The sequence below is a fragment of the Rana temporaria genome, chromosome 5 (assembly GCF_905171775.1).
Source record: "Rana temporaria chromosome 5, aRanTem1.1, whole genome shotgun sequence".
Lineage (NCBI taxonomy): Eukaryota > Metazoa > Chordata > Amphibia > Anura > Ranidae > Rana > Rana temporaria.
In genome coordinates this window covers 303,549,564-303,575,900 of record NC_053493.1, presented here as the reverse complement: position 1 = coordinate 303,575,900, position 26,337 = coordinate 303,549,564, and the positions used below count along the sequence as shown (strand labels likewise).

Sequence of the window (26,337 nt, the reverse complement as noted above, 5' to 3'; positions counted from 1 at the left end):
CCCCTTTAAAACTTAAACATGGCATTTTTTTGTCAGCGAGCCCTGGTTCACACCGATAAGGGAAATGCACAAGATTTGCTGCACTTCCTCACATCGCACTGCATAGCAATCGCACAGTGTCAATGCGATTTGCTGCAAGTGTCTATGTTAAATTAACAACACCCTAAAACAGATTGAAAAACGCAGCGTGATTGCCAGAATCACGTCATATGGGTGTGAAAACACATGCAATGTCATTCAGGTGCGGGAAAAAATATTGGTGCAGAAGGGATGCGATTTGAGCCATACAGAATGTATGGCTCAAATCGCGCCACACAGACATTGCATGTGATGTGCACAGGATTGCAGTGCGATTCTTGTGTGAATCACATGTGGTCTTTTCAGCACGCACTACGGTAGTGTGAATCCAGGCTCAGTGAGGACGTCTTTTAAAAAATTCCTACATCCATTATTTCTAACAGATCAATGTTCTGTTCTTTTCTTGCCTTCCTTGGAATTGCTTTTGTTCTTGCTATGCTTAGAAGATTCATCCTGAAATAATACAATAAAACAGTAAATATATATTATAAGATTAAGCCAATTTATTTGCATATACAATGATCAATACTAAATAGACAACTGTTTTAGACAGCATAACATCCCAAGCAAGAAAACTCAAAAAATCCCTAATGGGCAATTTTGTAATGAATCCATCTTAAAGCAACATAAACCCAAAAACAAAATGGTAATGTATTGCAGCTCATCAATTCTTATATGTCGTGGCTGAATTTTTTTTTTTTCAGAGTCCAGTAAGCAAGTTATTTTTCAACTACCATTTACAGACCAAATTTTCCAGTAAAAAGTGTCTGTTAGAAAGCGGAGACAAATCATTTAACACATGATAGGCTTGTATTCACCTAAACTTTTATCCCCAAAGTAAAAAAGCTAAAAAACTGTTGCTACATAAAATGGTTAGCTAGTGGTCAGCTTTAATTTGTTAGTCAAGTCCACCTAAATTTGCTGGTACATCTAGTACTACCCTCTTCCCAGACTGTTAATGCTGACAAAGCGGTCTATGTTGCTCCTTTATCTGAAGTGCAGACACCCCAAGACAGAAAGTGAGTTACTGGCTAAACACCAGGTGAAAAAAAAAAAAAAGGTAAAAGGTCTAACAAAAGAAAACTACTGCAGCCACCACATTTAAAGCGGACCTTCAGTCATTTTTCATCTTTCCCTCTATTAAATCTTCTGCTCTTGTTGTTTTAACTTTGGATATCAAAACATATTTTTTTCTGCCAGCAAATTCCTTATACAGCCCACTTCCTGTTTCTTGTCTGGAAAAATGCCTAGGCTTATGACATCATGCACAACTCTCTCTCTCTCTCGGTCAAGAGAGAGAGAAAGAGAGTGTTCCAGGAAGGGAGGGGGGATGAATCATAAGTGGGCCAATGAGAGCTTTAAAGCTGGAGGTGTGCCTCTGTGTAAATCCAGGAAGTGAACAGGCAGCAGCTTCAGCTGCCCACAGTTAAAATGAATGCAGCCACACTTAGTGGAGGGAGATTTCTGCAGCATAGCTCCCAACTGTCCCTGATTTGGAGCAATGTCCCTTTGTCCCTCATTGCTCCACATTTGTCCCTCATTTTGGTCTGATCTATATAGTTGTATATAAAATGCACTTTTTTTCTTTCAAAAAGTGCTAAATCTTTCACCAAAATTCTAAATTGCTGCATGTGTAAACTTTACAAGCCAGTATAAAGGAATAGTAGTGGTAAAAAAAAAGCCCTTGTGGATTAAATTAACTTTTTTTGTGTTATTTTTTCTTTAAGGGGGTGTGGCAGGGGCGTGTCCTATGCCTACATACGTTTTCTAGTTGGTGTCCCTCATTCTCATCTCAAAATGTTGGGCGGTATGGGCAAGTACAGAATCACAGTATATATAAAATAATATGCAAAGTGGTTGGAGGGAAGCTTCAGAATGGCAAAGATGTTTTTATGTGATATGCAAACTTAATAGTAAACAAAAAACATCCTTTACCTTCCCTGACTGAGCCAAATCCCCCCTCCATTTGTGTCTCACACACTCCCCTTCCAAACACTGCAGCTCACAGGGGAGGGTTCAGCAACAGGGGCAGTGCCAGTGTCAATCCAGAAAGCAGTGGGCAGGACTAGGTGTGGCCAAGAGCTGAGTGACAAGCTACGGGTTTGTGAATGAAGAGGTACACTGCTGATGGCCACACCTCCTTCAAAATCTTCTCACCCCACTGTAGTGCAAACAGATAAAACATACCTGATAGTGGCAACTCAGCTCTGAATTCAGGAGCAGTGCAGCATACTTCCCTGGAAGGCTAATTGAGTATTTGGGAGACTTCACAGGCAGAATAAGAAAAAACAAAGTGCAGATGCACTTATATAATTATTATCCTCTAGACTTTTGTCTGTATATAACTCCTGCTTTTCTGCGTTGATGTTTTTACACAGCATTTTCCGGGACAATTCTATTTCATCTGGAGTCTGTCCCTAAAATGACTGCACTCATAATAATCCTAAAAGGAATGCTTCTTCCTTGTTTATTGGTCAGACACATTTTGGCTCAAACTTGTGTAACATTTTAATATTACAATTAGAATCTACCAGAATATAGTGAAAACTTACCGCAGAGGAAGAGTAGTTATGTTCCACTAGTATATTTCGTGCACAGTTATTTATATGCTTGAAGCGATCAGGTCCGAGAAGAATGCCACCGTACCAACGGGATACTACCACCATTACATCTTTCACATCTAAAATCTACAAAAAAACAAAAACATTCAGATACACATTTTATCATCTGTTACTATAAAACCTGAGATGTCAATGTCAGGACAGAGTGCAAGCTGTCCTATAGTAGAACATTTCAAAAATACTTGTCAATAATATAACTGTAAAGTGTCCATAAACACACAAACCTTTTGGCACCTTTGATTGAATGTTTAAAGTGATAATAAAAGCATATTTTTTATTTTAAATAACAAACATGTTAAACTTACCTGTGTGCGCAGTGGTTTTGCACAGAGCAGCCTGGATCCTCCTCTTCTCGAGTCCCCCGCCAGCACGCCTGGCCCCTCCTTCCTGCCAAGTACCCCCATAGCAAGCAGCTATGGGGGCACCCGAGCAGGCTTGCTCCCTGTGTAAATTCACACACAGAGGGCTCTGCCCTGCAACCACTTTCTCCTCATTAGCTCACTGGCTGTGGTTGACAGTATTGGTTTCCGCTGCTGCCTTATCCAACGAGGAGGAAAAGACCTGGGAAAGCCGATGCTCTTCTATCGCTGGACCGAGAAGGGGCTCAGGTAAGTATTGGGGGGGCTGCTGCATACAGAAGGTTTTTTACCTTCATGCATAAAGGTAAAAAACCTTGAACCTTAACAAACACCTTAGGATTTGCCTATCATGAAACAATCACAAGATGGTGCTATGCACGGGCTGGAGCTTGTATGTTTGGCTGGTAAAAGGAAAGCTTACAAAAGTTGGAGACACATTTCTGATATTGAGATTTAAGCCTCGTACACACGGTACGATTGTTGGAAGGGGATTGTCTGTTAACAGACTGTTGTCCTAAATTCTTACCGTTAGTACGCTCCTTTTGACAACTGTTGTCCAATTTTCGGCCAACAAATAATGAATAGCAGGCTAGTACATTTTCGGAGGACAACGGCTCCACGTCTGATTTTCGTATGGTCGGTACACAAATCCGTTACACAAGTCAAAAGTACAAACACGCATGCTCGGAATCAGCACGAAATTAGCAGAAGGGGGCCAAAGATCTGAAATTCCTCGTAGTAAGTAGTAAGTATATCACTACGCTTGTGTTTGTGGCACGACAATTGTGTAACGTTAGTATGCAAGACAAGATCCTGGCACACGCCCTTTTGACAAAAATCAGATGCTCGGTTGGCCAACAATCGTACCATGTGTACAAGGCTTAAGTTACTATATAGCCTCTGATACAAGTCTGCTGGTGCTGTCCTGCATTAATATAAAACACATATGGGAGATTTTAATCCCTGAATTATGAGTACTGCTGGTGGTTTTTTATGCTGAACATCATTTAGGTCATGCTGTCCTTATGGAGCTGAATATCACGATACATGCAGTTATTGCTTACTCTGGGACTTGGGCTTCATGCTTTAGTGATTAAATATCTAGACTATCTAGTTATATCTTCCTGTATGACTTAACGGCATCACATACTAAGCCACTTCCGAAAGACATATGGCACACCATTCCCTCCTCTTTATCTACTGGTTCACCTTAGACACATGCCGCCTCTATCTTTTGGTCAAGACATTAAGTTCTTGAAGAAGCAATTTCGCGAAATGCGTCGACCTCTTGACACAGTAACAATAGAGTTAATATTATAGTATCTGATTGGCCAATAATATCTGTATTGAACCAATGTTTTTGTGGTTTTATGAATAATATGTTGTGTATAAATTTACATTTTTGTAATAAAGACAATATATTATAGTCTATTCAGCTGTTCTCTACAAATTTTCTAGTATGAAACAATCACCAAAAACCTTAGAGCCACAAGCGGAACTCCCAACCTGAATATTGCCCTACGGAAAGCTATTTTTGCAAAAAAAACACTCTTGTAAGCAGAATTGTCAAAATGATTTAACTACTATGATTTAACATAATTTTTTTTCCAATAAACCTTTATCATGTCTGAAAAACATTGCTGTACATAGTCAGTTTTAGTGAGTTACAGGCCTTAAAAATACCCATTGTTACAATTTTTTTTTCTTCTAATAAATGGCCATATCAACTTTAGGCTTCGGTAGCCCTTACTTGTTTGTCCCTTCGTTTTTCTCTGCTGGAAAAAAACAATTGAATCTGCCTGTTCGCAATTCTCTCTAGAATGTATACTGAGCTGTACATGCACAGCTCAGTGTACATTCTCAGCATACCTCTGGGCTGGAATGAATGACCTACCATGAGCATGGACAGGAGTTGCGACATTCCCTGCCAGCTAATGACCCGTCACAAGGAAGAAGCTGAGGGGGGGAAGAGGTCTGCTCCGGTGAGGGAGCAAGGGAAGGTATTTACAGACTTTAATTCAGTTTTAAATGTGTCTAAGGAAACTTTAAGGTTTATTACCTCCTTGTAATCTGGTCTGGTGGTATTAAAACCCCTCAAATAATGTGTATAGGAGGTGTTCATTTAATAAAGGGGGAATCATTTAGACTCAAAGAAAAAAGTGGGTTAAAATACTTTACTTCCAAAAAACATATTTAACACTGTCAACAAGTTTTGTAAATCTGTACTGGTCTTTTCATCATGAAGTTGTGGGACAATTCTGATGCACAGCTGTTATCTTTAGACACTAATGTAATGAAGCAGTCTGAAATAAAAACATTGCTGAATCAGTAAATTAGCAGGGACAGTGTCGGATGTGAGCATAGTAGCTGGAGCTGCTTGTTCATTTTTGCTCAGTGCTGGGGGATCCATTATTGGCTGAATGGTAAATTCAACATTTCTCGAAAAATTAAAAAAGGTGAAATAAATCAGAATATCCAAGCTTCTTTTCTCTGGGATACCTTACAGGAATAATAAGCCTCACACGTGCTTCATTGGTCAGCATTGGTCACTCTGAGGCTGTGTATTTCGGTTTGCGAACCCCTACATTGGTAGCATCATGTGCAGCAAGGTCTGGAGCGGTGGCCAGGATATTTGGAGTTAATTCACTTTTAACTATTGTATGCAAAAACACATACATCCTGATGGAAAAGGAGCATGGCCCTCACTGCCCACAATTATCTACACTTTATGTACCTGTACATAGTGTAGGGAATACTTAGTAAAGCAACTAATCAGCTCTCAGAAACTCTGGCCAAACAGGTGCTCATATAATATGGGAATTTCAGTGCTAGAGTCTCATAAACACTGAAAATCCACTACATGGTTCTCTCTATAGTTGGAAAAAATAACTGTTATGCCGCGTACACACGATCATTTTTCGGGTTGTAAAAAACTACATTTTCTGGCTCTAGAAAAAACAACGTTTTTTTCAATTTGATCATTAAAACGGCCTTGTCTACACACGATCGTGAAAAAAAATGCTCTAGCAAAACGCAGTGACGTACAACACCTACGACGGCACTATAAAGGGGAAGTTCCATTCGGATGACATTGCCCTTTAGCTGATTTTGTGTTAGTAAAAGACGATTCGCACTTTTCTTTCTGTTACAGCGTGATAAATGTGCTTACTCCATTACGAACGGTAGTTTTACCAGAACGAGCGCTCTCGTCTCATAACTTGCTTCTGAGCATGCACTGATTTTTCACGTCGTTAAAGCCCACACACGACCATTTTTTACAACCCGAAAAACGACAACGTTAAACACGTAGTGAAAAAAAGAGCATGTTAGAAAACAAATTTGGCCATTTTTTAGAACCCGAAAAATGCTCTGAAGCCCACACACGATCGTTTTTATTGACGTTAAAAAAAAAAACCTTCATTTTTTAGAACCCGAAAAAAACGGTCGTGTGTACGCGGCATTAGGGTTTCTAGTATGTGCATAATGCATACTAGTAGAGAGTGGGGTTTATTTACTAAAAACAAATAGACTGTGCAGTTGCGCTCATTTTCCCCAGAGGTTAGTGAAGGTGGGGTAATAAATACCCAATAAAAAAAAACAAAAAAAAAAAACACAGCAGCGCTTTAGCTTGCACATGATTGGATGATGGAAATCAACAGTCTTACTACATTTACTAAGTTCTTGATAAAATTAGTGCAACTGCGCTTGCAAAGTCTATTTGCCTTTGGTAAATCAACCCAAGTGTTGCATAGCAGATTACAAGAATAGATAGAGTATTTGTCTGTGTTTTCTACACCAATGTATATAAGCTCACTGCATTAGTCCATCCAGTAACTGCATTAGTGACATGGAATTCTACTTACCTGCATAAGATGTAGAAGACGTTTACCAGCCGCTGTTTCTCCATCATCCTCACAGTCTTGAATAAAGCTGTTTGTCTTTTTGGAGTATATCCTGCAGATAAGAAAATACTTACTTATACAGAAACGCAATACCTCCTCATACCTCAATAGCCTGTAAATATGTAACCTGTCCATACCGTTACCAAACCGATTAATGTAAGGACTTTGGGCTGTGTGTTATATTAGTTCTGGCATCAATTGGTATTGTTTATATAATCAACTGCATGTCCCACTGTACATTCACATCTTCTGTAATCTGAATATTGCTTATAAATGCTCAATAAATCTCTACTATTCAAAAAAAAGGTTGGATTCACAATCATTGCATAAGGTGTGGAATTGTTACTATTTTCACAATAATCAATACTGCATGTGTTTAAGCTCTGTAAACTCAATATACAGTTCAGTGAGTGAGAAATATGAATATAGACTACGATAACTATAAATGTAACTACAAACCTGTATGAATATATGTTGTGAGTCGCACTTGCAATTTTTTTGTTTTCATAAAGTTTGTTCAGTACTTGCTTTACCTACAGTTAAAAGACATGAACATAAAAATATTTATAAGCCTGAGTAATCTGCATTGACATATTTTAGCCATGACCACTAATTATCATAAGGTGCTTTACAGGGTGCCTAATAATTCCCCCAATCTTCCAGCACTCCAGTGGGCTTGATGCCTCATGAGACTTCCAACACACTGAGACCTCTGCAGCCACAGCTGGTCTGGATTCCATTTCCATTATTGCTATAGGCAGTTGCTCCTTTATGTTCTTTCTATAGGACCTATCCACACTTTCCAACATGCTGTAACACAAATAGAAAGCTGGAGTGTCATTCATTATCAACAGACCACAGGGCATCACAACACATAGGGTTAGATTTACTAAAAACTGGTGCTCAAAGAATCTGGTGCAGCTGTGCATAGAAACCAATCAGCTTCCAGGTTTTCTTGTCAAAGCTTAAAGCGGAGTTTCAGTCCCGCAAATAATTGTATCTTTAAACACTCCGCCGTAATTGTGTACACTTAACTGCAACCTTTAGATAATGTCATATATGTGGTCCTTGTAGTTTATGTTTAAATCATGGAACACTAACCAGATCTCGGAAACAGGCAGGTTCTATCTCTGCTGTGGGCATCGGAAGCCCTCTCTTTATTTCTGAGATTCGGTGCAGATGGCTACCCAGCATGCACCTCCTGATCTAGCGCCTGTGCAGTAATGCCACTGTGCAGTGCTTTCTCTTCCTGACAGGTTGCCATAGCAAAGGCGGTGGCGAAAGTTCTCGTCCCATTGCTATAGCAACCTGTTATTCAGATGACAGGCCGGAAGTTAATGGAAGACGTGGAAAGCAGCATGGCCCCGAAACAAAAAACCCCACTTGATTAGGCTAACAAATGATCTATTGGGTGCATCTGGGCATTGTAAATGTTTATTTCAATCTACTAATAACGTGAGATTTCATCACTAGGCGATTGGCATGGACTCCTGGGATAGATAACTCCGATATCCCAGGAGTCCATGGGAATCGCCCAGTGACAAAATCGCCTATGCGACAGAAGAAGAAAATTCTGTAGGAAATTAGGGCAAAAAAGGTATTTACAAATTAAAAAAAATATATATATATATCACCATTTCAAAAACCATTCTGGATGGGCATGACAATGATTGGACATCTACAAAATGGGTGAAACTCCACTTTAATTGAACAAGCTGAAGTTAGAACTCGATTGGTTACTATGCACAGTTGCACCAGATTATGTGTGCACCAGTTTTAGTAAATCAACCCCATAGTGTCCTGTACAGTTGTGTACTGCAAAGAAATGCAGAGTGCCTTCATTTTGTGTGCATTTTGGAAGAAGTAGCACTTAATGAACTAGCATGTCAGACCTTTGCAGGTCCTTTTCTACCGCGCAGCAACGCATTCCTCCCAATTAACATAGAGTCTGTGATGGTTGTAAAACGGATGAAAAATGCACTACAAGTTACAACAAAAATGGGGATAGCAGCTGCTATCCCCATTTTTGCTGTATTTTGTAGTGCATTTTCCATCCGTTTTACAATAAAGACAACCTATAAGGTTTTTTGGAGTGCGGCTGTCCATTTCATAGCCTCTACTTTTTGCCTTGAGCATTGCCGGCACCCTTGATCTCCTGAGAAGTCATTGATTGTTCAGCATACCCACCTGGAGCGGTAACTCCCTCTTCCTATGGTGGCTTAAGGGGGCAGTTAGGAGGCAGTAAAACCACAGCTCAACTGAACATTTTTACTGCCGCATATGGGAAAATCCCTTAGATATGTTAGGTATGTTAGTTAATTTATTTTCCCATAATCCTGCACCAATCCAAGAAAAATACCTTGGCATGCCTTGCATTTAATCCTCATGCACACCGGAAGCTTAGCCCATGTTTTTGTGTGCCCAGGAGGACTAGGTGCAGTATACAGCCCCCTGCTAGCAGCCTTTTAAAATCTATGACAGGCTAAATTAAGCACTGTGTGGTGCTTGTGTTTCGGGTTGACAAATTTAAATGGCACTGTGACGGGACGAATGTAGGTTTTGTTCAGAAAACAACTGATAAAGTCTGTACGACATTAGTTTTATATTGCAGTAACATGATTCAAGACTAAAAAATGAAAACAGAAGATAACATTTCTTATCGTACTCACCTGAGCAGGGCTTGTCACTGGAGCCAAGTGTGCCTGGAACGTACTTCTTCTGTCACTTATTGTTTCCCCGTGTTCTATTTTTGGAACCTCTTTTTCAGTGTCTACAAAATAATGTAAAAACAAGTAAGCAAAATGTAGTTGTACTATTAAGAGCAAGAAGACTATAATGTAGCATTGAAGGACAACTAAAAACATTTATATAACAACTTGACATTTGGTTGCACCCACATGCATAGAAAGCTACTTCTTTAGTCTAGGGAAAAGAAAAAAGAGGAAATACATACCTTATTTCTCTTTCCCCTGTTAGTTGGTGATCTCTTCCATTGTCCTCTGCTCCTGAAATGTAGGAAGGCCCTCGACGTCTTGCAACCAGATGAGCGGCAAGGAGGAGTGACTTCATTGGATCAGTCATACTCCGGGAAGGAACCCTGTAGGAGTGAAGCCTCGTACACACGACCGAGAAACTCGACGGGCGAAACACATCGTTTTCCTCGTCAAGTTCCTTGTTAGGCTGTCGAGGAACTCGACAAGCCAATTTTCTCCATTCCCGTCAAGGAAATAGAGAACATGCTCTCTTTTTGGCTCGTCGAGTTTCTCGACAGTTTCCTCGACGAAAATGTACACACGACCGGTTTCCTCGGCAAAAAAATATCGGTCATGTGTACAAGGCCTGAGGAATAGGACATGTCTTGTTCCTTACCCCCTGGACTACAAGCAGTTAATCCTTGCTGTACAAGTTGTTTGTGTGGATCAATAAGACAACAATGTTAAATGCTGACTAGTATTCAGCTTTAAAGCGCACCTGTGACAACACTGTGGACATTACAGCATTTACATACTGTTTAACCTCACTGTGCTCCCAGCACAGTCACTGAGCTGTCACAAACAGCACCTGGTCTCTAGTACCGCTCAGGAGCTGGCGGGACTGGTTACCAATCATGTGACCACAGTGACAGCCAAATACAATGGTCACATGATTGGGCAGTCCTTCTTGCCCCCTGGGCATAAATATCCTGCTATATGGACAACAGGACTGATCAGGAAGGGTTTAAAAGCAGCCAGATCACTTCCATCTGAAAGCAGACAGTTGCCTTCTGAATTTTATTTGCATTCCAAGCTGCTGTAGCTGAGAACATGTGTCACAGCCCCCCCCCCCCTCCTCAACTGCCAGCGTATGCTTTACGATGGTGGAAGAAAAATGGGTAACCACTAAAAGCTTGGTTAGAAACCCATCCCCTGCCTGTGATGGGGCAACAAAGGTCATCCCTTTGGTGCCCCCTTCTCTCAGCAAGCTTTCAGTGTTCGTTTGAGAGCAGTATGCAATTTAATAGAGCCCTGGTTGGCTTACAGTGCTTCCTCTCCTCCCTATCTTAGACTAGCTGTTTGGGGAATTACAGGACACAAATGTAATTACAGTACATACATCTACTAATGCACAGACTATATAGAAATAAGTTTATATATTTAAGGAGTACTTAACTAAATTAAATGGTTTTTATATGTGTCTATAATTCAGGTTTAAGAGTGAGTTATGGTTCACTGGCTTAGTTTCCTCATTTGTCCAAATACTCTTTTTCTTCACAGTACCATTACCTACTCTGCTCTCAAATCTGACTAAAGCCTCGTACACACAGTCGGAATTTCCGATGAAAAAAGTCAGACGGACTTTTTCCATCGGAAATTCCAACCGTGTGTATGCCCATTGGAGTTTTTCCATCGGAAATTCCGAGGAATTCCATCAGAGTTTACATAGAGAACATGTTCTCTTTTCCTCCGATGGCATTCCGTCGGAATTCCGATGTGAGTTTGGTCGGGCAAAAGCCTGATCGTGTGTACGCGGCATAAGAGGTCTGGGAAATTCCCATCATTAAAATACCTGCCGTAGGAATTTGTGGGAAGGACATCATTCTGGCTATGCATCTTTCTCTAAAGACCATCTTGACAGTTGACCCAAATTAGGAAGCAATGTAGACGGGATCCCTGTGCATGTCAATATCTCTCCTCCTTTGCATAACACCCCCCCCCAAAATGACGACAGAATAAAGTAGTTTACGTTTACTTTTTTGTTTCTGTGCTCAGTTGTATCACCTCACCTCAAGCTCAGCACAGTTACTGTTGTAATACACAGTAAAAAGAGGAAAATATAAAGTGCATATTACATGATCTTGTATATTCGTATCAGTATTGTCAGCCCTGACTGGAGTTGCCTTTTAAACAATGCTACCTTCTGTCTATGACTAGTACAAATTGGATAAATTGAAATCACAATGTACCTTCAAAAGCATCTAAATGTCCAAAAACAGCTAAGTTAGCAAACAAGTTATTTAATAGCTCAGAACTTGAGGCTATTTCATCATCATCATCAGCAGCCTCAGTTTCTTCTGTTGCAGCTTTCAATGTTGGACCTGTAAAGACAACATTTTGGTCTTTATTATACAAAAAAAATATATATATATCTATCTGAAATAAATTCACATGAGAAAGAATTTACAAATGTTCCTAGACAGCTACGTCTAGCAGTGACCAACATTAACTATAAATCAATAAATAAAACACATATAGCCCCACTCTTCCTCTACAAGTGTGCCAAGTTTTTTGTCCGGGGGACCTACGGCCGGGGAGCACCGATTTTTCAAAGTCGGGCTACCCCTTCCATAGACTCCCATGTTAAACGGTAATTTCTCCGGTAATTTTGGGGATCGGGTACCGGCTGGCCATAGGTCCCCTGGACCCGGAACTTGGCACACATGTAGCCCCAGTTCTCCTCTAAAGAATTGCGCGTTCCCTGTGTGATTCACATGCCATCCGGGTGCAGTGCAATTTCAGCCTATTCATTTGAATGGGCTAAAATCACGCTGAACAGCACCAAAATTGCATGCACTACTTTACAAAACACACAGCAACTAGGTTACATGGTACTACTGTACCTTGCCACCTGGTTCAGGCAATCGCACTGTGTTTGCGACCTGCATTTGCAGTGACCTTAATTTAATGCTGACACCTGCTTCAAATCCTAAGTGAATGCTTTAAACGCGACAAGGGAAACGCACAAGAAATGCAGCGCGGCTGCGCCATGTTCGGTTGTGAACTGGCCCTAAGGCTAGGATCATACTGCTGCGATCAGATTTTTATAGGATTTTTAGCAAGATTATGTGATGCAGCTTGCATGTGGCTTGTATATTTTATTGGGCCAGAATCATGCTGGAATCGCACCAAAATATCACAGGACCCTTTTACAAAATCACGCTGCATTGATGAGAATGGGCACCATTGAAAACAATGTGATTTCCATTGTCATGTGATTTTGTGCGACTCAAGTCCCATCTGAAATGGCACTAGTGTGAACCAGGCATAAAAGCAAGTCCATCAACATGTTTTTATAACATGGTTTCTGTCTTTATTACCAAGCCACATTTACAACATTTTATTCTGTTTTGTAACCTCTCAGAACAAGGCATTATTGTCTTTTGTGAAATGGCATTAGTCTATTGTTTGCAACATAGCGACACTTATGTCATGGATTCTGAAGCTTAGCATTGATAGAAGCATTGGTCCCAATGAAGCTAATGCACCGGAACTCCTCTGTCCTCATAGAAGCTGGGTATGATCAATTGGCTCCGATTTGACTTGAACTGTCCATGTGATTCTCAGATAACTGTGATGTCGCGTACACACGATCATTTTTCGGGTTCTAAAAAATTACGTTTTTTTTTTAATGTCATTAAAAACGATCGTGTGTGGGCTTCAGAGCATTTTTCGGGTTCTAAAAAATTAGCAAAAAAAATTCGAACATGCTCTATTTTTTAACGATGTTTTTAACGTTGTCGTTTTTTGGGTTGTAAAAAATATTCGCGTGTGGGCTTTAACGACGTGAAAATCCGCGCATGCTCAGAAGCAAGTTATGAGACGAGAGCGATCGTTCTGGTAAAACTACCGTTCGTAATGGAGTAAGCACATTCATCACGCTGTAACAGACAGAAAAGCGCGAATCGTCTTTTACTAACACAAAATCAGCTAAAGCAGCCCCAAGGGTGGTGCCATCAGAATGGAACTTCCTCTTTATAGTGCCGTCGTACGTGTTGTACGTCACCGCGCTTTGCTAAAGCATTTATTTTTTCACGATCTCGTGTAGGCAAGGCCGGTTTAATGATCAAGTTGAAAAACACGTTGTTTTTTCTAGAGCCTGAAAAACTTCATTTTTTAGAACCCGAAAAATGATCGTGTGTACGCGGCATGACTGTTCCAAGCTCAGGCTTTGCTACTTACAAGATATAAGAAGAGTTTTAAATTGTCTCATAAAATAAAAAAACATATTTTTCTAAAGAAAACTAAAGAAAACTTGCTTCTTAATAATGGGTACATACTTTTTTTGTTAAAGGACATATACCAACCTGGATGAGAAGTCTTAGATTTCTCCACCAAGAATTCTCTGATCTTCTCCACCCACTGATAAAGGATGTTGTCGCCAAGATTTTGCCTATAGCCACAAAACAGCATTTCCATGTATTACAGAACATTAAAACAGAACCCTTTATACAGTAGTGTATTTCTTACTTGGTCATTATAGTTCTTCAAAAGAACGAGCTGCCCTGTTGATGTAGTAGTTAGAGGGTTGAGACAAACCATTTACCACAGACAGGGTGCTTACAATGATCAGCTTTTATTTACATAAAACCAGGGCTGCCATCAGAAATTTTGGGGCCCCTTACAAAAAAGTGTCCAACTGCCTCTGGACACGTTTACCAGCGTCTCGTGTGCATGGGGCCTTAGTTATCACTTTTGTCTTATGGCAAGGTGCTCCATCATGCTGGAAAAGGCATTTTTGTCACCAAACTGTTCTTGGATGGTTGGGAGAAGTTGATCTCGGAGGATGTTTTTGTACCAAATCTTTATTAATGACTGGGTTCTTAGACACAATTGTGAGTGAGCCCCCTCTCTTGGCTGAGAAGTAACCACACACATGAATGGTCTCAGGATGTTTTACTGTTGCCATGACACGGGACTGATGGCAGCGCTCACCGTTTCTTCTCCAGACAAGGTTTTTTCTGGAAGCCCTAAACAATCGGAAAGGGGATTGCTTGACTTTCTTGGGCGCCCTGAAGCCTTCTTCAGAAATGCTGTGGAAATGTTTTTTATGGGATTAAGTTCATTTTAATGGCAAAGAGGGACTTTGCAATTAATTGCAATTCATCTAATCACTCTTTAAAACATTCTGGAGAATATGCAAATTGTCTTAATAAAAACAGGCAGCAGACTTTGTGAACATTTATATTTGTGTAATTTTCAAAACTTTTGGCCCACGGCTATATATATCTTTGGTTTTCAGTTTAATACCACGTTAAAAAAAAAAAATCGTAAAAAAATCCCCCCCAAAAAAAAGACCCTGCCACACAAAGGCATAATGAGCTAGTATGCATCGCATACTAGCTCATTATAAAATACTTACCTTAGAACGAAGCTGTTGCTGCGGTCCCCGCAAATTGCTTCTTCCGGGTTCGCAGGTTCCAGCGCTGTGATTGGCCGGAGCCGCTACAAAGTCATCGTTCACGGCGCCAGCTCGGAAGGAACGGCCCCCGTGGGCTGTTCCTTCAGAGCGCATTCGCCAGTGATGTCACTGGCTGCATGCACTGGAGATATCTCCTAAACTGTACACGTTTAGGAGATATTTTCACTACCTGTAGGTAAGCCTTATTATAGGCTCACCTATAGGTAGAAGTCTGCAGAGGAAGTTTACTTCCTTTTTAACTGCAGGTAAAATCTGAAGTCTCAGCTACAAATTACAAATGGTCAGGAGTTGGAAGTATAACCTTCACTTACAAACCTCTTTAATCTCCCTAGCATTAAATGAAATTGGACTTTACACTTAAAGCACATCTATATACAAATGTTCATCTTCAGCTAAAACAAGCATGCTGCTTACAAAATCTTGGTTTAGTATACAGTAATGATGTAAGAGCTCTGTTTGAAGGATAACATGGCCATCAGAAGCCTAAAATGTATAATAAACATACATGCTCCTGGCACTCACAGGAAAATGTCTTCCAGATAATTTGATAAAGTCATTCGATCTTCACCCCTGAGCCATGGAGCACTAGAAATACACACAATAAGGATATGTCATTTATTGCTATACATTTAGATATCAATATTGTAAGTATACAAAGATAATAAAAAATAAAATGCTAAATACTCTTTACAACACGTAAGCCCAGACTACTCTCAGGTTTGGAAAACGGCTTAAAACCTAATTTTGTATTTTATGCTAAATATTATAATTTGGCCTCATGTATGAATGATCATAGTAAAGTAATGCTCCTCCTTTCTGATCAGTAGGACAGACCTAATATATAGGCCTATATTTTAATTTTAGTATAAAAATATGATCTGACACATTAAAGGTTGTTTTTTTTGTTTGTTTTTTGTTTTGTTTTTTAACAACAAACATGTCATACTTACCTGCTCTGTGCACAGAGCGGCCCTGATCCTCCTCTTCTGGGGGCCCTCAGCGGTGCTCCTAGCTCCTCCTCTTCAGCCAGTGCCCCCACATAAAGCTGCATTCCATGGGGGGGCACTTGTGCGGGCACGCTCCTGACTCCTGCGTCCATTCACACAGACAGCAAAACTCGGCCCCTCCCCCGACTCTCGTGTCACTGCTCTTGATTGACAACAGCGGAAGCCAATGGCTCCCGCTGCTATCAATCTATCCAATGAGGACCCGACACATTTGCTGAAGCGGTTGTGCTTGTCCCCTTTGCTGGAACGATCAGCTTCAGGTAAGTAAAAGGGGGGCTGCTGCACTACATAGAATGCATTAGGCCAAAAAAACTTTGAGGGGTTACAGCCCTTATAACAACAAAACCTGGGCAATGCCCAGGGAAAAACCAAGCCTTCTTACCGGCCAGCCTGCAGAACAACCAAATTAACCTGTCTAACAGTATGCGTTAAAAACAGGGGTTTTGTCCGCACGCATTTGCAAACGCATGCGTGAGCCACAGAGCCGCGCCAAGGCACCCTGTAATCTGTGGTCCTAACACTAAACAATGAGCGTCCCCACAGTGGAGGCACATGCATTCTAATGGATAGATAGGGGCAGGTGGACTGAAGGGGAGTCACCCCTCCTTAAAGGTACAGGAGCACACCAAACACCCAGCATATAGCACATTGGCTGCAAAGGTGTCCAATATAAACACCACAGGTGAAACAAAAAGCCCTTAACCTGCAGACTGCTGTTTCTTGTTAAAGGCAAACCTTTTTAGTTTCAGACAGAGTGGAGATGGATAACAACCTATGTTATGTTTTTATTTCTGTATGTGTCTCTATTAGAGAAATTCACCCTCTTTAGTTTTCCTGTTTGCTGTCGTCACTGAGAGTGAAAGTGAAAGAAAATCCCAAATTTTGGGTTGTCACTAAAACAGGAATGGAGGGCAATTCTTCCAATGGGGACACCAGTTCCAGAAATTCCCTCACTTAGTTTGAAGGCATTTCTTATCTGTTTTGGCTATGGGACAGGATGTGAAATTTCCCTAATGAGACACAAATGGCAAAAAAAAGACAGAGGTTAAAACAATCTTTTATCCAAAATAAAATAAAAGTTCTAATTTCAGTGCCTCGTTAATTGCTGCTAGATATTGTCCTGAGCAATTATCTCCCGGCGATGTGAGGGTTAACAGCTGCCGCTGTCAGTTTGAAAAGTTATGCAGTCCGCCCACCTGCCCACCCAACCCTTTGCCCTCTCGGCCACACACAAAACTCATATTACTGTTCTCCCACAATGCACTGTGTGAGTGTATTAATAGGAATTTTGTGAATGGCAGAAAGGGCAGAAGAGGGTGAGCGGCACATTTCAGAATCATACTTACCTGGGATGCTGCATCTGTCCCCGCTGGCTCTAAAACTGAGAACCGAGCAATCAAACAGCGCCAATCGCTCGGTTCTCAGAGCTCCCTGAACAGAGAGTTGCTGACTGTCAGTCACCGCTGTCTGCTCTGCAACCGCCCCCCCCCCCCCCCTCCGCATTTACTGGAGCGCTGGGCTGTGGAGGGGGCAGGAGCGGCCAACTCAGGCTCTCAGCAGCTCACTGGAGCACTGAGCCGAGTTGGGTGCTGGTCCAGACATGTGGGTGGATCCTGGCCTTATGGTCATGATCTTTCCGGAGCCTGGACCGGCTATGTGACGTCAGCCGACTTCAGGACGAACCGCACTCCTGTGATCCACAGGAGAAGTACAGCCAAACAAACTTTGACTGTCTTTTCCTTTAACTCTCAAAGCGCCGGAAACCAGCTACTTAGGGCAATATTCAGTGGCTATGAAGGAGACACTGAAAGGAGCATTTTTTAGGGAAACAGCCAGCTGAAGGTAATGAAAAACATATCATTGCAACTAATGTGTTGTGCTGTACCCCACCCAGATTATTATTATTATTATACAAGATTTATATAGCGTCAACAGTTTACGCAACGCTTTACAACTTGAGGGTAGACAGTGCAAATACAATACACTTTATTACAGTAGGAAGCAGAGGGCTCTGCGCCTTAGAGCTTACAATCTAAATGGGAAGGTCAAGAGATACAAGAGGTAATAACTGTGGGGGATGTGCTGATGGAGAAGATAAATGGACAGTTGTTAGGTGGGGGCCAAATAGGCTTCTCTGAACAGATGAATTTTCATCGTCTGAAAGTGGATAAAGTAGGAGAAAAATCGGACAGATTGTGGTAGAGCATTGCAGAGGATGGGAGAGGCTCTGGAGAAGTCCTGAAGGTAAGCATGGGATGAGGTGACAAGGGAATTTGAGAGCAGGAGGTCTTGGGAGGAGCGAATCTGCATATTTCTGTGGTGGTTATGGCTCTGTGTCTCAGTTCAGCTGTGGACAGTAAGCCTCTACAAATCAATGACATGCTGGTACCTTGCCTGCAGCTATTTGCATATAATTAAAAATGGAGATATTACCTGTGGTTAGGGACCAATTTTTACACATCCCGGGTGAAACCCCATTCCTAACCTCATATAACCCCCCCCCCCCCTTTCTTTTTATATTTCTGTTTATTTCTTGTCTGTTCCCCTCTTTTAATTAGATGTCTTAGTTTCTTCTTTTTGCTCTTGGGAACTGGATACCCCCAGCTTGTTGGTAAGCGCTTAGATGCAAGTTTCACAACTCGCATTCGGCGAGTATTTATTTATTCCAATCCAATAATCATTCCATGTGTGATTACATGCTGACAGCCAGGAACAGTGTCATTCCTCTGTACAGACTTTCTATCCACAGATAAATGGAAACACCTAGCTATGCTAGCCATAGTGGTATGACATTTAAAAAAGAATGTAGAACTTACTTTAGTTGATAAAGAGGTGGTGCGGTAGCTGGGTATTCTGGGGGTAGAATTACCTAGAACAAACAGATAATCATAATGGGATATATGTAGTAAAGAAAAAAGGTGCTGCGGTTATTAACTAATATGATCAGCTTCATATCTTCACATCTGAGAAGAAAAAACACTGCATTTGTTTCAAGTTTAGGAATGTAAAGCCAGGTACACACCCTAAAGTTTTTTTTGTAAGGCTGGATTCACATCAATGCATTTTTATTGCTTACTCAAAATTGGAAAAAGATCCTTAAGATTGTTCTTAGGATTCCTTTTCCTCTTACCTTTATCCCAGCCACAGGTTTTTCTGCTGAAAATTCAGACAGCACCAATCTTCACCCATCACGGCAGGTTTTGTGTGCCAACCTTCAGGGATATAGGTTCCTATTTAAAGGAGACCTCTCCCCTGGGCCTTGTAAAAGACTCTTACCTGGACTTTTAGCTTATGGAGTGAAAGTGCTGGACCCTAGTCCTTCAAAGAGAGACATTACAGGCAACGCCTTGTGCATGAGGCCCGGATCCCATCCAGTTTCAGCGTAATTTATTTGGCGTCTTGGATGGATCCAAAAGCATAGCTCTTTTTACCCCCAGAGGGTCTCTTTGGCAGAGCTTTTCTTAGCACATCCTACACGTGTCCAACACCTTAGACACTGGCGAAAAAATTGAGGTACTTCCCTGATGGGAGGGGTTATATGGAGGGGAACTGTCTTCAATTGATTGTGCCAGTGTCCAATCACCGCTGGTGACCCTTAACCCATTATGTAATGAATGGCTCTGTGTCCCGTGGTGTACGAGAAAGAAAGACAGTTGTAAGGCTGGATTCACACCTATGCATTTTTAGTGCTTTTTGCAGATTTGCACTACAGTCCATTTATCATGGTTTCCCATGGAACACGTTCTGTTGTGCAAATCTGCAAAATGCACTAAAAATGCATAGGTGTGAATCCAGCATTAGACCTGGAAAGACAGCTGTACACAGTGACCGAACGTCAGCCGGTTTCTGCTGAACCAGACGATATTCGGCCTGTGTGTACCCAGCCTTAGACAATACATCCAGTTTAATCTCATTGGAAATATTATACAACATAGAATTCATTTTCAAATTCTGTGCCTCTTTCTATCTCACGACACATCACTGAAATACACCTGTGAGAAAGCTGGGCCATCAGAACTGAGCACCTAATGAAAACAAAGAATATTCAAGGCTTACCTCAAGCCTAGGTTCACATTGAAGCGGTGTAGGATTCGCAGCGATTCCTGTGAGTTTCCACACCGCATCACAATCGCACTCCAGTCATGTGGACAGCTGCAAGTGTCAATGTTATCCCCAATTTTTTTTGCAAAAGGCAGTCCAAGGACCTCACCTGTGGAATGCACTACCAACCACCATCCGACTGGAGTCGGACCACTTGGCCTTCAGGAGAAAGATTAAAACCCATCTCTTCTGAGGTCAAGGGGTTCCTTATCCATGAAATGGATACAGCGCCCAGAGGCGATTCAGTTTGCATGTGTTGCGCTTTACAAGTCTCTCACTCTGATCTGATCTGATTCCAGTGTGGCAAAAAAAAGGTGCATGCACCTTTTACATGTGGGTGTGGTGCGATTTGAGTCATACAAAAGGCTCAACTCCCACTGCAAAAAATTGCATGCGATTTGAACAGGAACGCAGTGCGATCACGTGGTTCCCCGCATGCACCAGTGTGAACCTAGGCTCAGTGAAACAAGTAGCATCCAGAGAAATAGGCGGCTACATTTATATATTTTCCTATACAAGTTGAGCTTGCTCAAACCTCAACCCCATTTTTTGGTCTTTGGTTATTAATATGTTCCTTGCAGGATCACCAGCTGAAAACAAAGGGTATAAAAGGCCTAAAAAAAAGAAGGTATTGCAGCCATCACATCTAAGGATTAATAAACTACAATATATTAAACTGGGTTTTGTTATGTATAAACTGCCATTTGCTGCTACAGATTATTGTACAAATACAGCAAATGTAATTATGGAGCAAGCTGGTGCTAGTACACTTTCCACATATAAACCCCATAAAACTACTAATGAGAATAGGTGAGTGGAAATATAAAACAATCCATGCATAAAAATGCACTTGTGAAGCATATAAAGTTGATAAAAGTCCCATAGGATAAATGTACTTCAGTAGGCAGCTCCACCTGAGACCAGAACAAATCTCTGAAATAACAAAAACAGAACACAAGGGGGCGCCAGCCAAGTGCAGCATCAAAAGGTTTAATCCAGATAAGAAACGCCAAATGACAAACGCCATGTGTTATTTTTTAGAGGTTATTGAACTACATGTCTTCAATAAATATTCATGCTACCTACCACATTACCATCTATGAATCACAACTTATCCTTTATTACCTGCAGACAGAGCGTCCATTCTGGCTGATCAAGTGAGTTGGAGATTTGTATGCAAAATATTCTTGCAGCTTCATCGATTACACACCAATCATCACCATAGATGGAAGATAACGCTTCAATCTCATCAATCTAAAAAAAAAAAAACTTTTTAAATGTGTTGTTAATGAGGACCTATTCTTGGGATGGATACAGTATAATAGATGGGTTGAAATGGGAGAAAATGTTGCTCCAGTTTTTCCACAATGCTTTGAGCAACACTGAGGAACCTGAAGCAGCAATTCAGCAGCATATTCTCTCTGGCTTCATAACTGCATCCCAGCTCAGTATAAATTCTGCAGAAGACTGCGAACAGGCAGGGAAGTTATTGCAATAGACACATTAAGGGCCAGTTCACACCAGACGCAGTTCTGTACAGTTTTGTGTGCATTTTTTCTGCACTAAAAATGCATGCACAGTGCTTTCCATGTATTCCAATGGCTCTAGTTGGCTCTGATTCACACCATGCAGTCAGTTTCTGCACTGAAAACTGACTGCATGGTGTGAACTAGAGCCATTGGAATACATGGAAAACGCTGTGCATGCATTTTTAGTAGAGAAAAAATGCACACGAAACTGAACTGCGTCTGGTGTGAACTGGCCCTAAATGCCTCTTCTGCAATAAGATTTTTTTTTTTTTTACTTTAGGTCTGCTTTAAAGACAAGTACATGCAGCATAACATTCCAAATCACAAGCAGCACAGCACTTCTGAAAAACATAGGGGACTTGGGTTTCAGAGGGGTGCTGTTTGGAGGTATATTGTTTTACGACACAGGACCCCAAAGGTAGCGGCAATCACTATAATAGCAGTTGTAAACCCTTACTGCATGGGTGCTCAACCTGTGCCCCTCCAGCTATTGCGGAACTACAACTCCCATCATGCCTGTCTTTTGGGAGACATGCTTGTAACTATCAGGGCCAGTTCACACCAGACGCAGTTCTGTGCGCAATTTTTTCTGCACTAAAAATGCATGCACAGTGTTTTCCATGTATTCCAATGACTCTAGTTCACGCCACGGAAACTGACTGCATTGTGTGAACTAGAGTCATTGGAATACATGGAAAACACTGTGCATGCATTTTGTGCAGAAAAAAAGCACACGGAACTGCTTCTGGTGTGAACTGGCCCTCAGCCTTGCAATGCGCCATAGAACTTGTAGTTCCACAACAGCTGGAGGGCCACAGGTTGAGCACCCATGGCTTACAGAGTTGCGCTACATTTAACTCAATATACCAAACCAAAAGTGATCTTATAAAAGTCCAAACAGTATTGGAAGTAATGAAGATATTCTTTATCATATTGCCACTATCCGCCACCTGGATAAAGTGATTTCTAAACGCCCTGCCACCAACACAGACAAAGTGCTCGCTTGCCAGCTGGCACAGACCACCTATTACAGAAGGTCAGTGACACTTGTGGCTACACAACCAGCCAGGGCATTTTGGTACCATCTGAGGAGGAATGTGTCACCTGAAGAACATCTCCTGGTCACAATCAGGTATGTTCTTATCCTATTGTAAACATTATCAAGATATCAAAGTCATGCCGGTGTCTCTCAGACCGATCAGTAACTTGTAGTTTCACAACTGTTAGAAAGCTGAACAATGATTCATCCATTTCTCTACCTCTGTGGAGCATTCGCGTAGGGGGAGGACATTGCGGCCACCAGTGTATCTATTATACAAAGCGCCATGCCGGTAAGTCGATTCGCGCAATAGAGCTGCCCTGCTGCAGTATAACTGTGGAGGCTGGTTGGCAAGTGGTTAAATGGATTGTAGTGTGTTTCTGCGAAATGCACTATAAAAAAAACATAGGTGTGACCCAGGCCTAAGGCCCCTTTTCACACTACAGGTCCGATCGGACCCTCTACCCTCCTCTAAGGATGAGTTCCGGCGTGTTCACACAGCCCACGTGCAGAGCCTGCCAGGAAGTCGGCACTGCGCTGCGCTAATCACAAGCAGGTTGACATTGTCCTAATGCGCGGCTGCAGAGATCGGGAAATGTCTCCCTGCCTGTGATTAGCGCAGCACAGTGCCGACTTCCTGGCGGGCTCTGCACGTGGGCTGTGCGAACACACCGGAGCTCATCCTTACCCTCCTCTATGGAGCACCAGATTACACCCAGGTAACTCCAGGTCCGATCCAGAAAAAAAAGGAAGGATCCATTCTCCTCCACCTGACCAGATTGGATCGAAGGTCCGTTTACATACAGCTGTGTTAAAAAAAATAAAAAAATGCATTTTTGTAGCTGTGTGCATGAAGACTAGGGATGGGTTTAGGCGTGTTTGGATCGTAGTCCCAACTAGGGTTGCCACCTCATCCCTTTAAAACCGAACGCATATGAATTACACAGGTTCTGGGGCTGATTAAGGTGGTAAATTAAACCCTACTTGGTGTCTTATCTGCATTAAATTCGCCTCAGAACCTGTGTAATTAATGCGTTTGGGTTTACCCACATCAATACTGGGCACTTTCAGCCCCTTCCTTCCCAGGGCAATTTTCAGCTTTCAATGACAATTGCGCGGTCATGCTACGCTGTACCCAAATGACATTTTTATCATTTTGTTCGCACAAATAGAGCTTTCTTTTGGTGGTATTTATTCATAACCCCGTTTTTTTTTTTTTTTCGATATAAGCGAAAAAGAGCGAAAATTTGGAAAAAAAAATATTTTCTTGATTCTTTTTTAAAAGAAATCCAATAAAATCGAATTGTGTCATAAATTTAAGCCAAAATGTATTCTGCTAAATGTCGTTGGTAAAATAAATGATGTTAAGTGTATAATAATTGATTTGTGTGATCACGGACAGATGTACGCAAATGATCACAGACATATGTGTGCAGATGATCATTGGGACATGTGATTTTACTGTTACATATGTGGGGGACAGGTGTTTTTACTATGTGGGGACGTGTGTGTGTGGACATGTGTTTTGGGGACATTGTGTGGGGACGTGTGTGTGTGGACATGTGTGTGTGGACATATGTTGTGGGGACGTGTGTGTGTGGACATGTGTTTTAGAGACATTGTGTGGGGACGTGTGTGTGTGTGGACATGTGTTTTGGGGACATTGTGTGTGGAAATGTGTGTGTGGACATGTGTTTTGGGGACATTGTGTGTGGAAATGTGTGTGTGGACATGTGTTTGAGACATTGTGTGTGGACATGTGTTTTGGGGACATTGTGTGGGGACGTGTGTGTGGACATGTGTTTTGGGGACATTGTGTGTGGACATGTGTTGTGTGGACATGTGTTTTGGGGACATGTGTGTGGACATGTGTTTTGGGGACATGTGTGTGGACATGTGTTTTGGGGACATTGTGTGTGGACATGTGTTTTGGGGACATTGTGTGGGGACGTGTGTGTGTGGACATGTGTTTTGGGGACATTGTGTGGGGACATTGTGTGGGGACATGTGTTGTGTGGACATGTGTGTGTGTGGGCGTGTTTTGGGACATTGTGTGGGGACGTGTGTGTGTGTGGACATGTGTTTTGGGGACATTGTGTGGAGACCTGTGTGTGTGGACATGTGTTTTGGGGACATTGTGTGGGGGCGTGTGTGCGGACATGTGTTTTGGGGACGTGTGTGTGTGTGGACATGTGTTTTGGGGACATTGTGTGTGGACATGTGTTTTGGGGATGTGTGTGTGTGTGTGGACATGTGTTTTGGGGACATGAGTGTGTGGACATGTGTTTTGGGGACATTGTGTGGGGACGTGTGTGTGGACATTGTGTGTTTTACGTTGTGTGGGGACACTAGGCTGGTGATCAGTGTGCAAAAAGCTGTAAAAAACAGCTCATACACACCGATCAGGGCTGCAGCGATCCGCCATACTCACCTCACGGACAACTAATGTGTGAGGAGAGGAAAGCCGATTGCCTAGCAACTGGCTCTCTGTTTATATCACATGACGGCTGTAATTGGACACGGCCATCATGTGATCAGGATAGCCAATCACAGAGCCTTCGTGCCGATCTGAGATGCGCCGTATCCGGTTGATCCCCCTCCTTCTGAGTGGACGTTCCTGAATGTCCACTCAGAAGGAGAGCGCGCCCACCCAGCTGTACATATGCAGTGGGAAGTGGTTAAAGGGATGGCAACCCTAGTCCCAACCCACCTAAGCACTCCCGCCAGGAAGCCCTCACTGCAAACCGCCAATCATATGCAGTGTGTGTATGTGCAGCTGTGGGCTGGAAAATGCCTCATGGCCTATGATTGGCTGATGCAGCGAGGGTTTCCTGGCGGGATTGCTCAGGTGGGATGGGACTACGATTCGAACACACCTGAGCCCAGCCCATCACTAAAAAAGACCAATGGAAGTGGATTATGTCTGAATTTATAAAGTGCCAACAGCTTGCACTGCACTTTACCATATAAAAAGAGACAATACAATAAAATAGAAGAGAGTCCTGCTCATAGGAGCTTACAATCTAATATATACGACCCCAGCTCTAACACGTTATTCCTGTAAGCACACCAGAGCTAATCCACCAGCTATATGTTCTGTATATCACACAGCATCGCCGTTATTAGAAAATCCCCAGTCCTATGAGATTATAATAACAATGACACGCTGTACTCCGCCATTCTGCACTCACTTGGCTCTGCAAGTTTTCCTCTTCCGTGTCAGCCATGGATTGCAACTAGTTCCTGTGCGCTGCACCGCCGACACGTCCACACTAGGGGGCAGTGTGCGCACAGAGTATTGATGTGTATGGGAAAGCTGGGAGTTGTATGAGATGTACTGTGGCTCCCAGCAGTGTCAGGCTGATCTGCTGGTTCTAGTCCGCTTCCATGGCGGTGCTTACTAAGTAGAAGGCAATAATATAATCAGACCCCTCGCAAGAGGCTTGATAACAACAAAACATCATTCAGGGGTTATTACTGTGCAGACATGATTGGATGATGACAGGAGGGAGGGGGGAGCACAGAG

The 26,337-nt window shown here is 42.1% G+C and overlaps 1 protein-coding gene across 2 annotated transcripts; it reads right to left on the bottom strand.

Annotated features, from left to right (window-relative positions):
• Window positions 1–145: 145 nt before the first annotated feature.
• Window positions 146–26,169, bottom strand: IMPACT (impact RWD domain protein). 2 transcript variants are annotated; one of them, XM_040354083.1, is made up of 11 exons: window positions 26,003–26,167; window positions 21,369–21,497; window positions 18,959–19,011; window positions 15,658–15,720; window positions 14,021–14,106; window positions 11,903–12,034; window positions 9,630–9,730; window positions 7,420–7,493; window positions 6,922–7,012; window positions 2,631–2,765; window positions 146–531 (listed from the first exon to the last, which is right to left on the bottom strand). In XM_040354083.1, exons 1-11 carry the CDS (start codon window positions 26,036–26,038, stop codon window positions 463–465), a joined length of 969 nt encoding a protein of 322 aa, XP_040210017.1. In that variant the 5' UTR covers window positions 26,039–26,167; the 3' UTR covers window positions 146–462. The 2 variants fall into 2 exon arrangements, with proteins under 2 accessions (XP_040210017.1, XP_040210018.1); XM_040354084.1 differs by lacking the exon at window positions 15,658–15,720 and having other exon boundaries at window positions 26,003–26,169.
• Between the last annotated feature and the right edge of the window lie 168 nt (window positions 26,170–26,337).

Coding starts and splice junctions, on each gene's coding strand:
- IMPACT (XM_040354083.1), bottom strand. CDS start 26,038: ATGGCTGACACGGAAGAGGAAAACTTGCAGAGCCAA. Junction 21,498..26,002: donor AGGAAAACTTGCAGAGCCAA/GTGAGTGCAGAA, acceptor TTTTTTTTTTAG/ATTGATGAGATTGAAGCGTT. Junction 14,107..15,657: donor TATCTGGAAGACATTTTCCT/GTGAGTGCCAGG, acceptor TTGTGGCTATAG/GCAAAATCTTGGCGACAACA.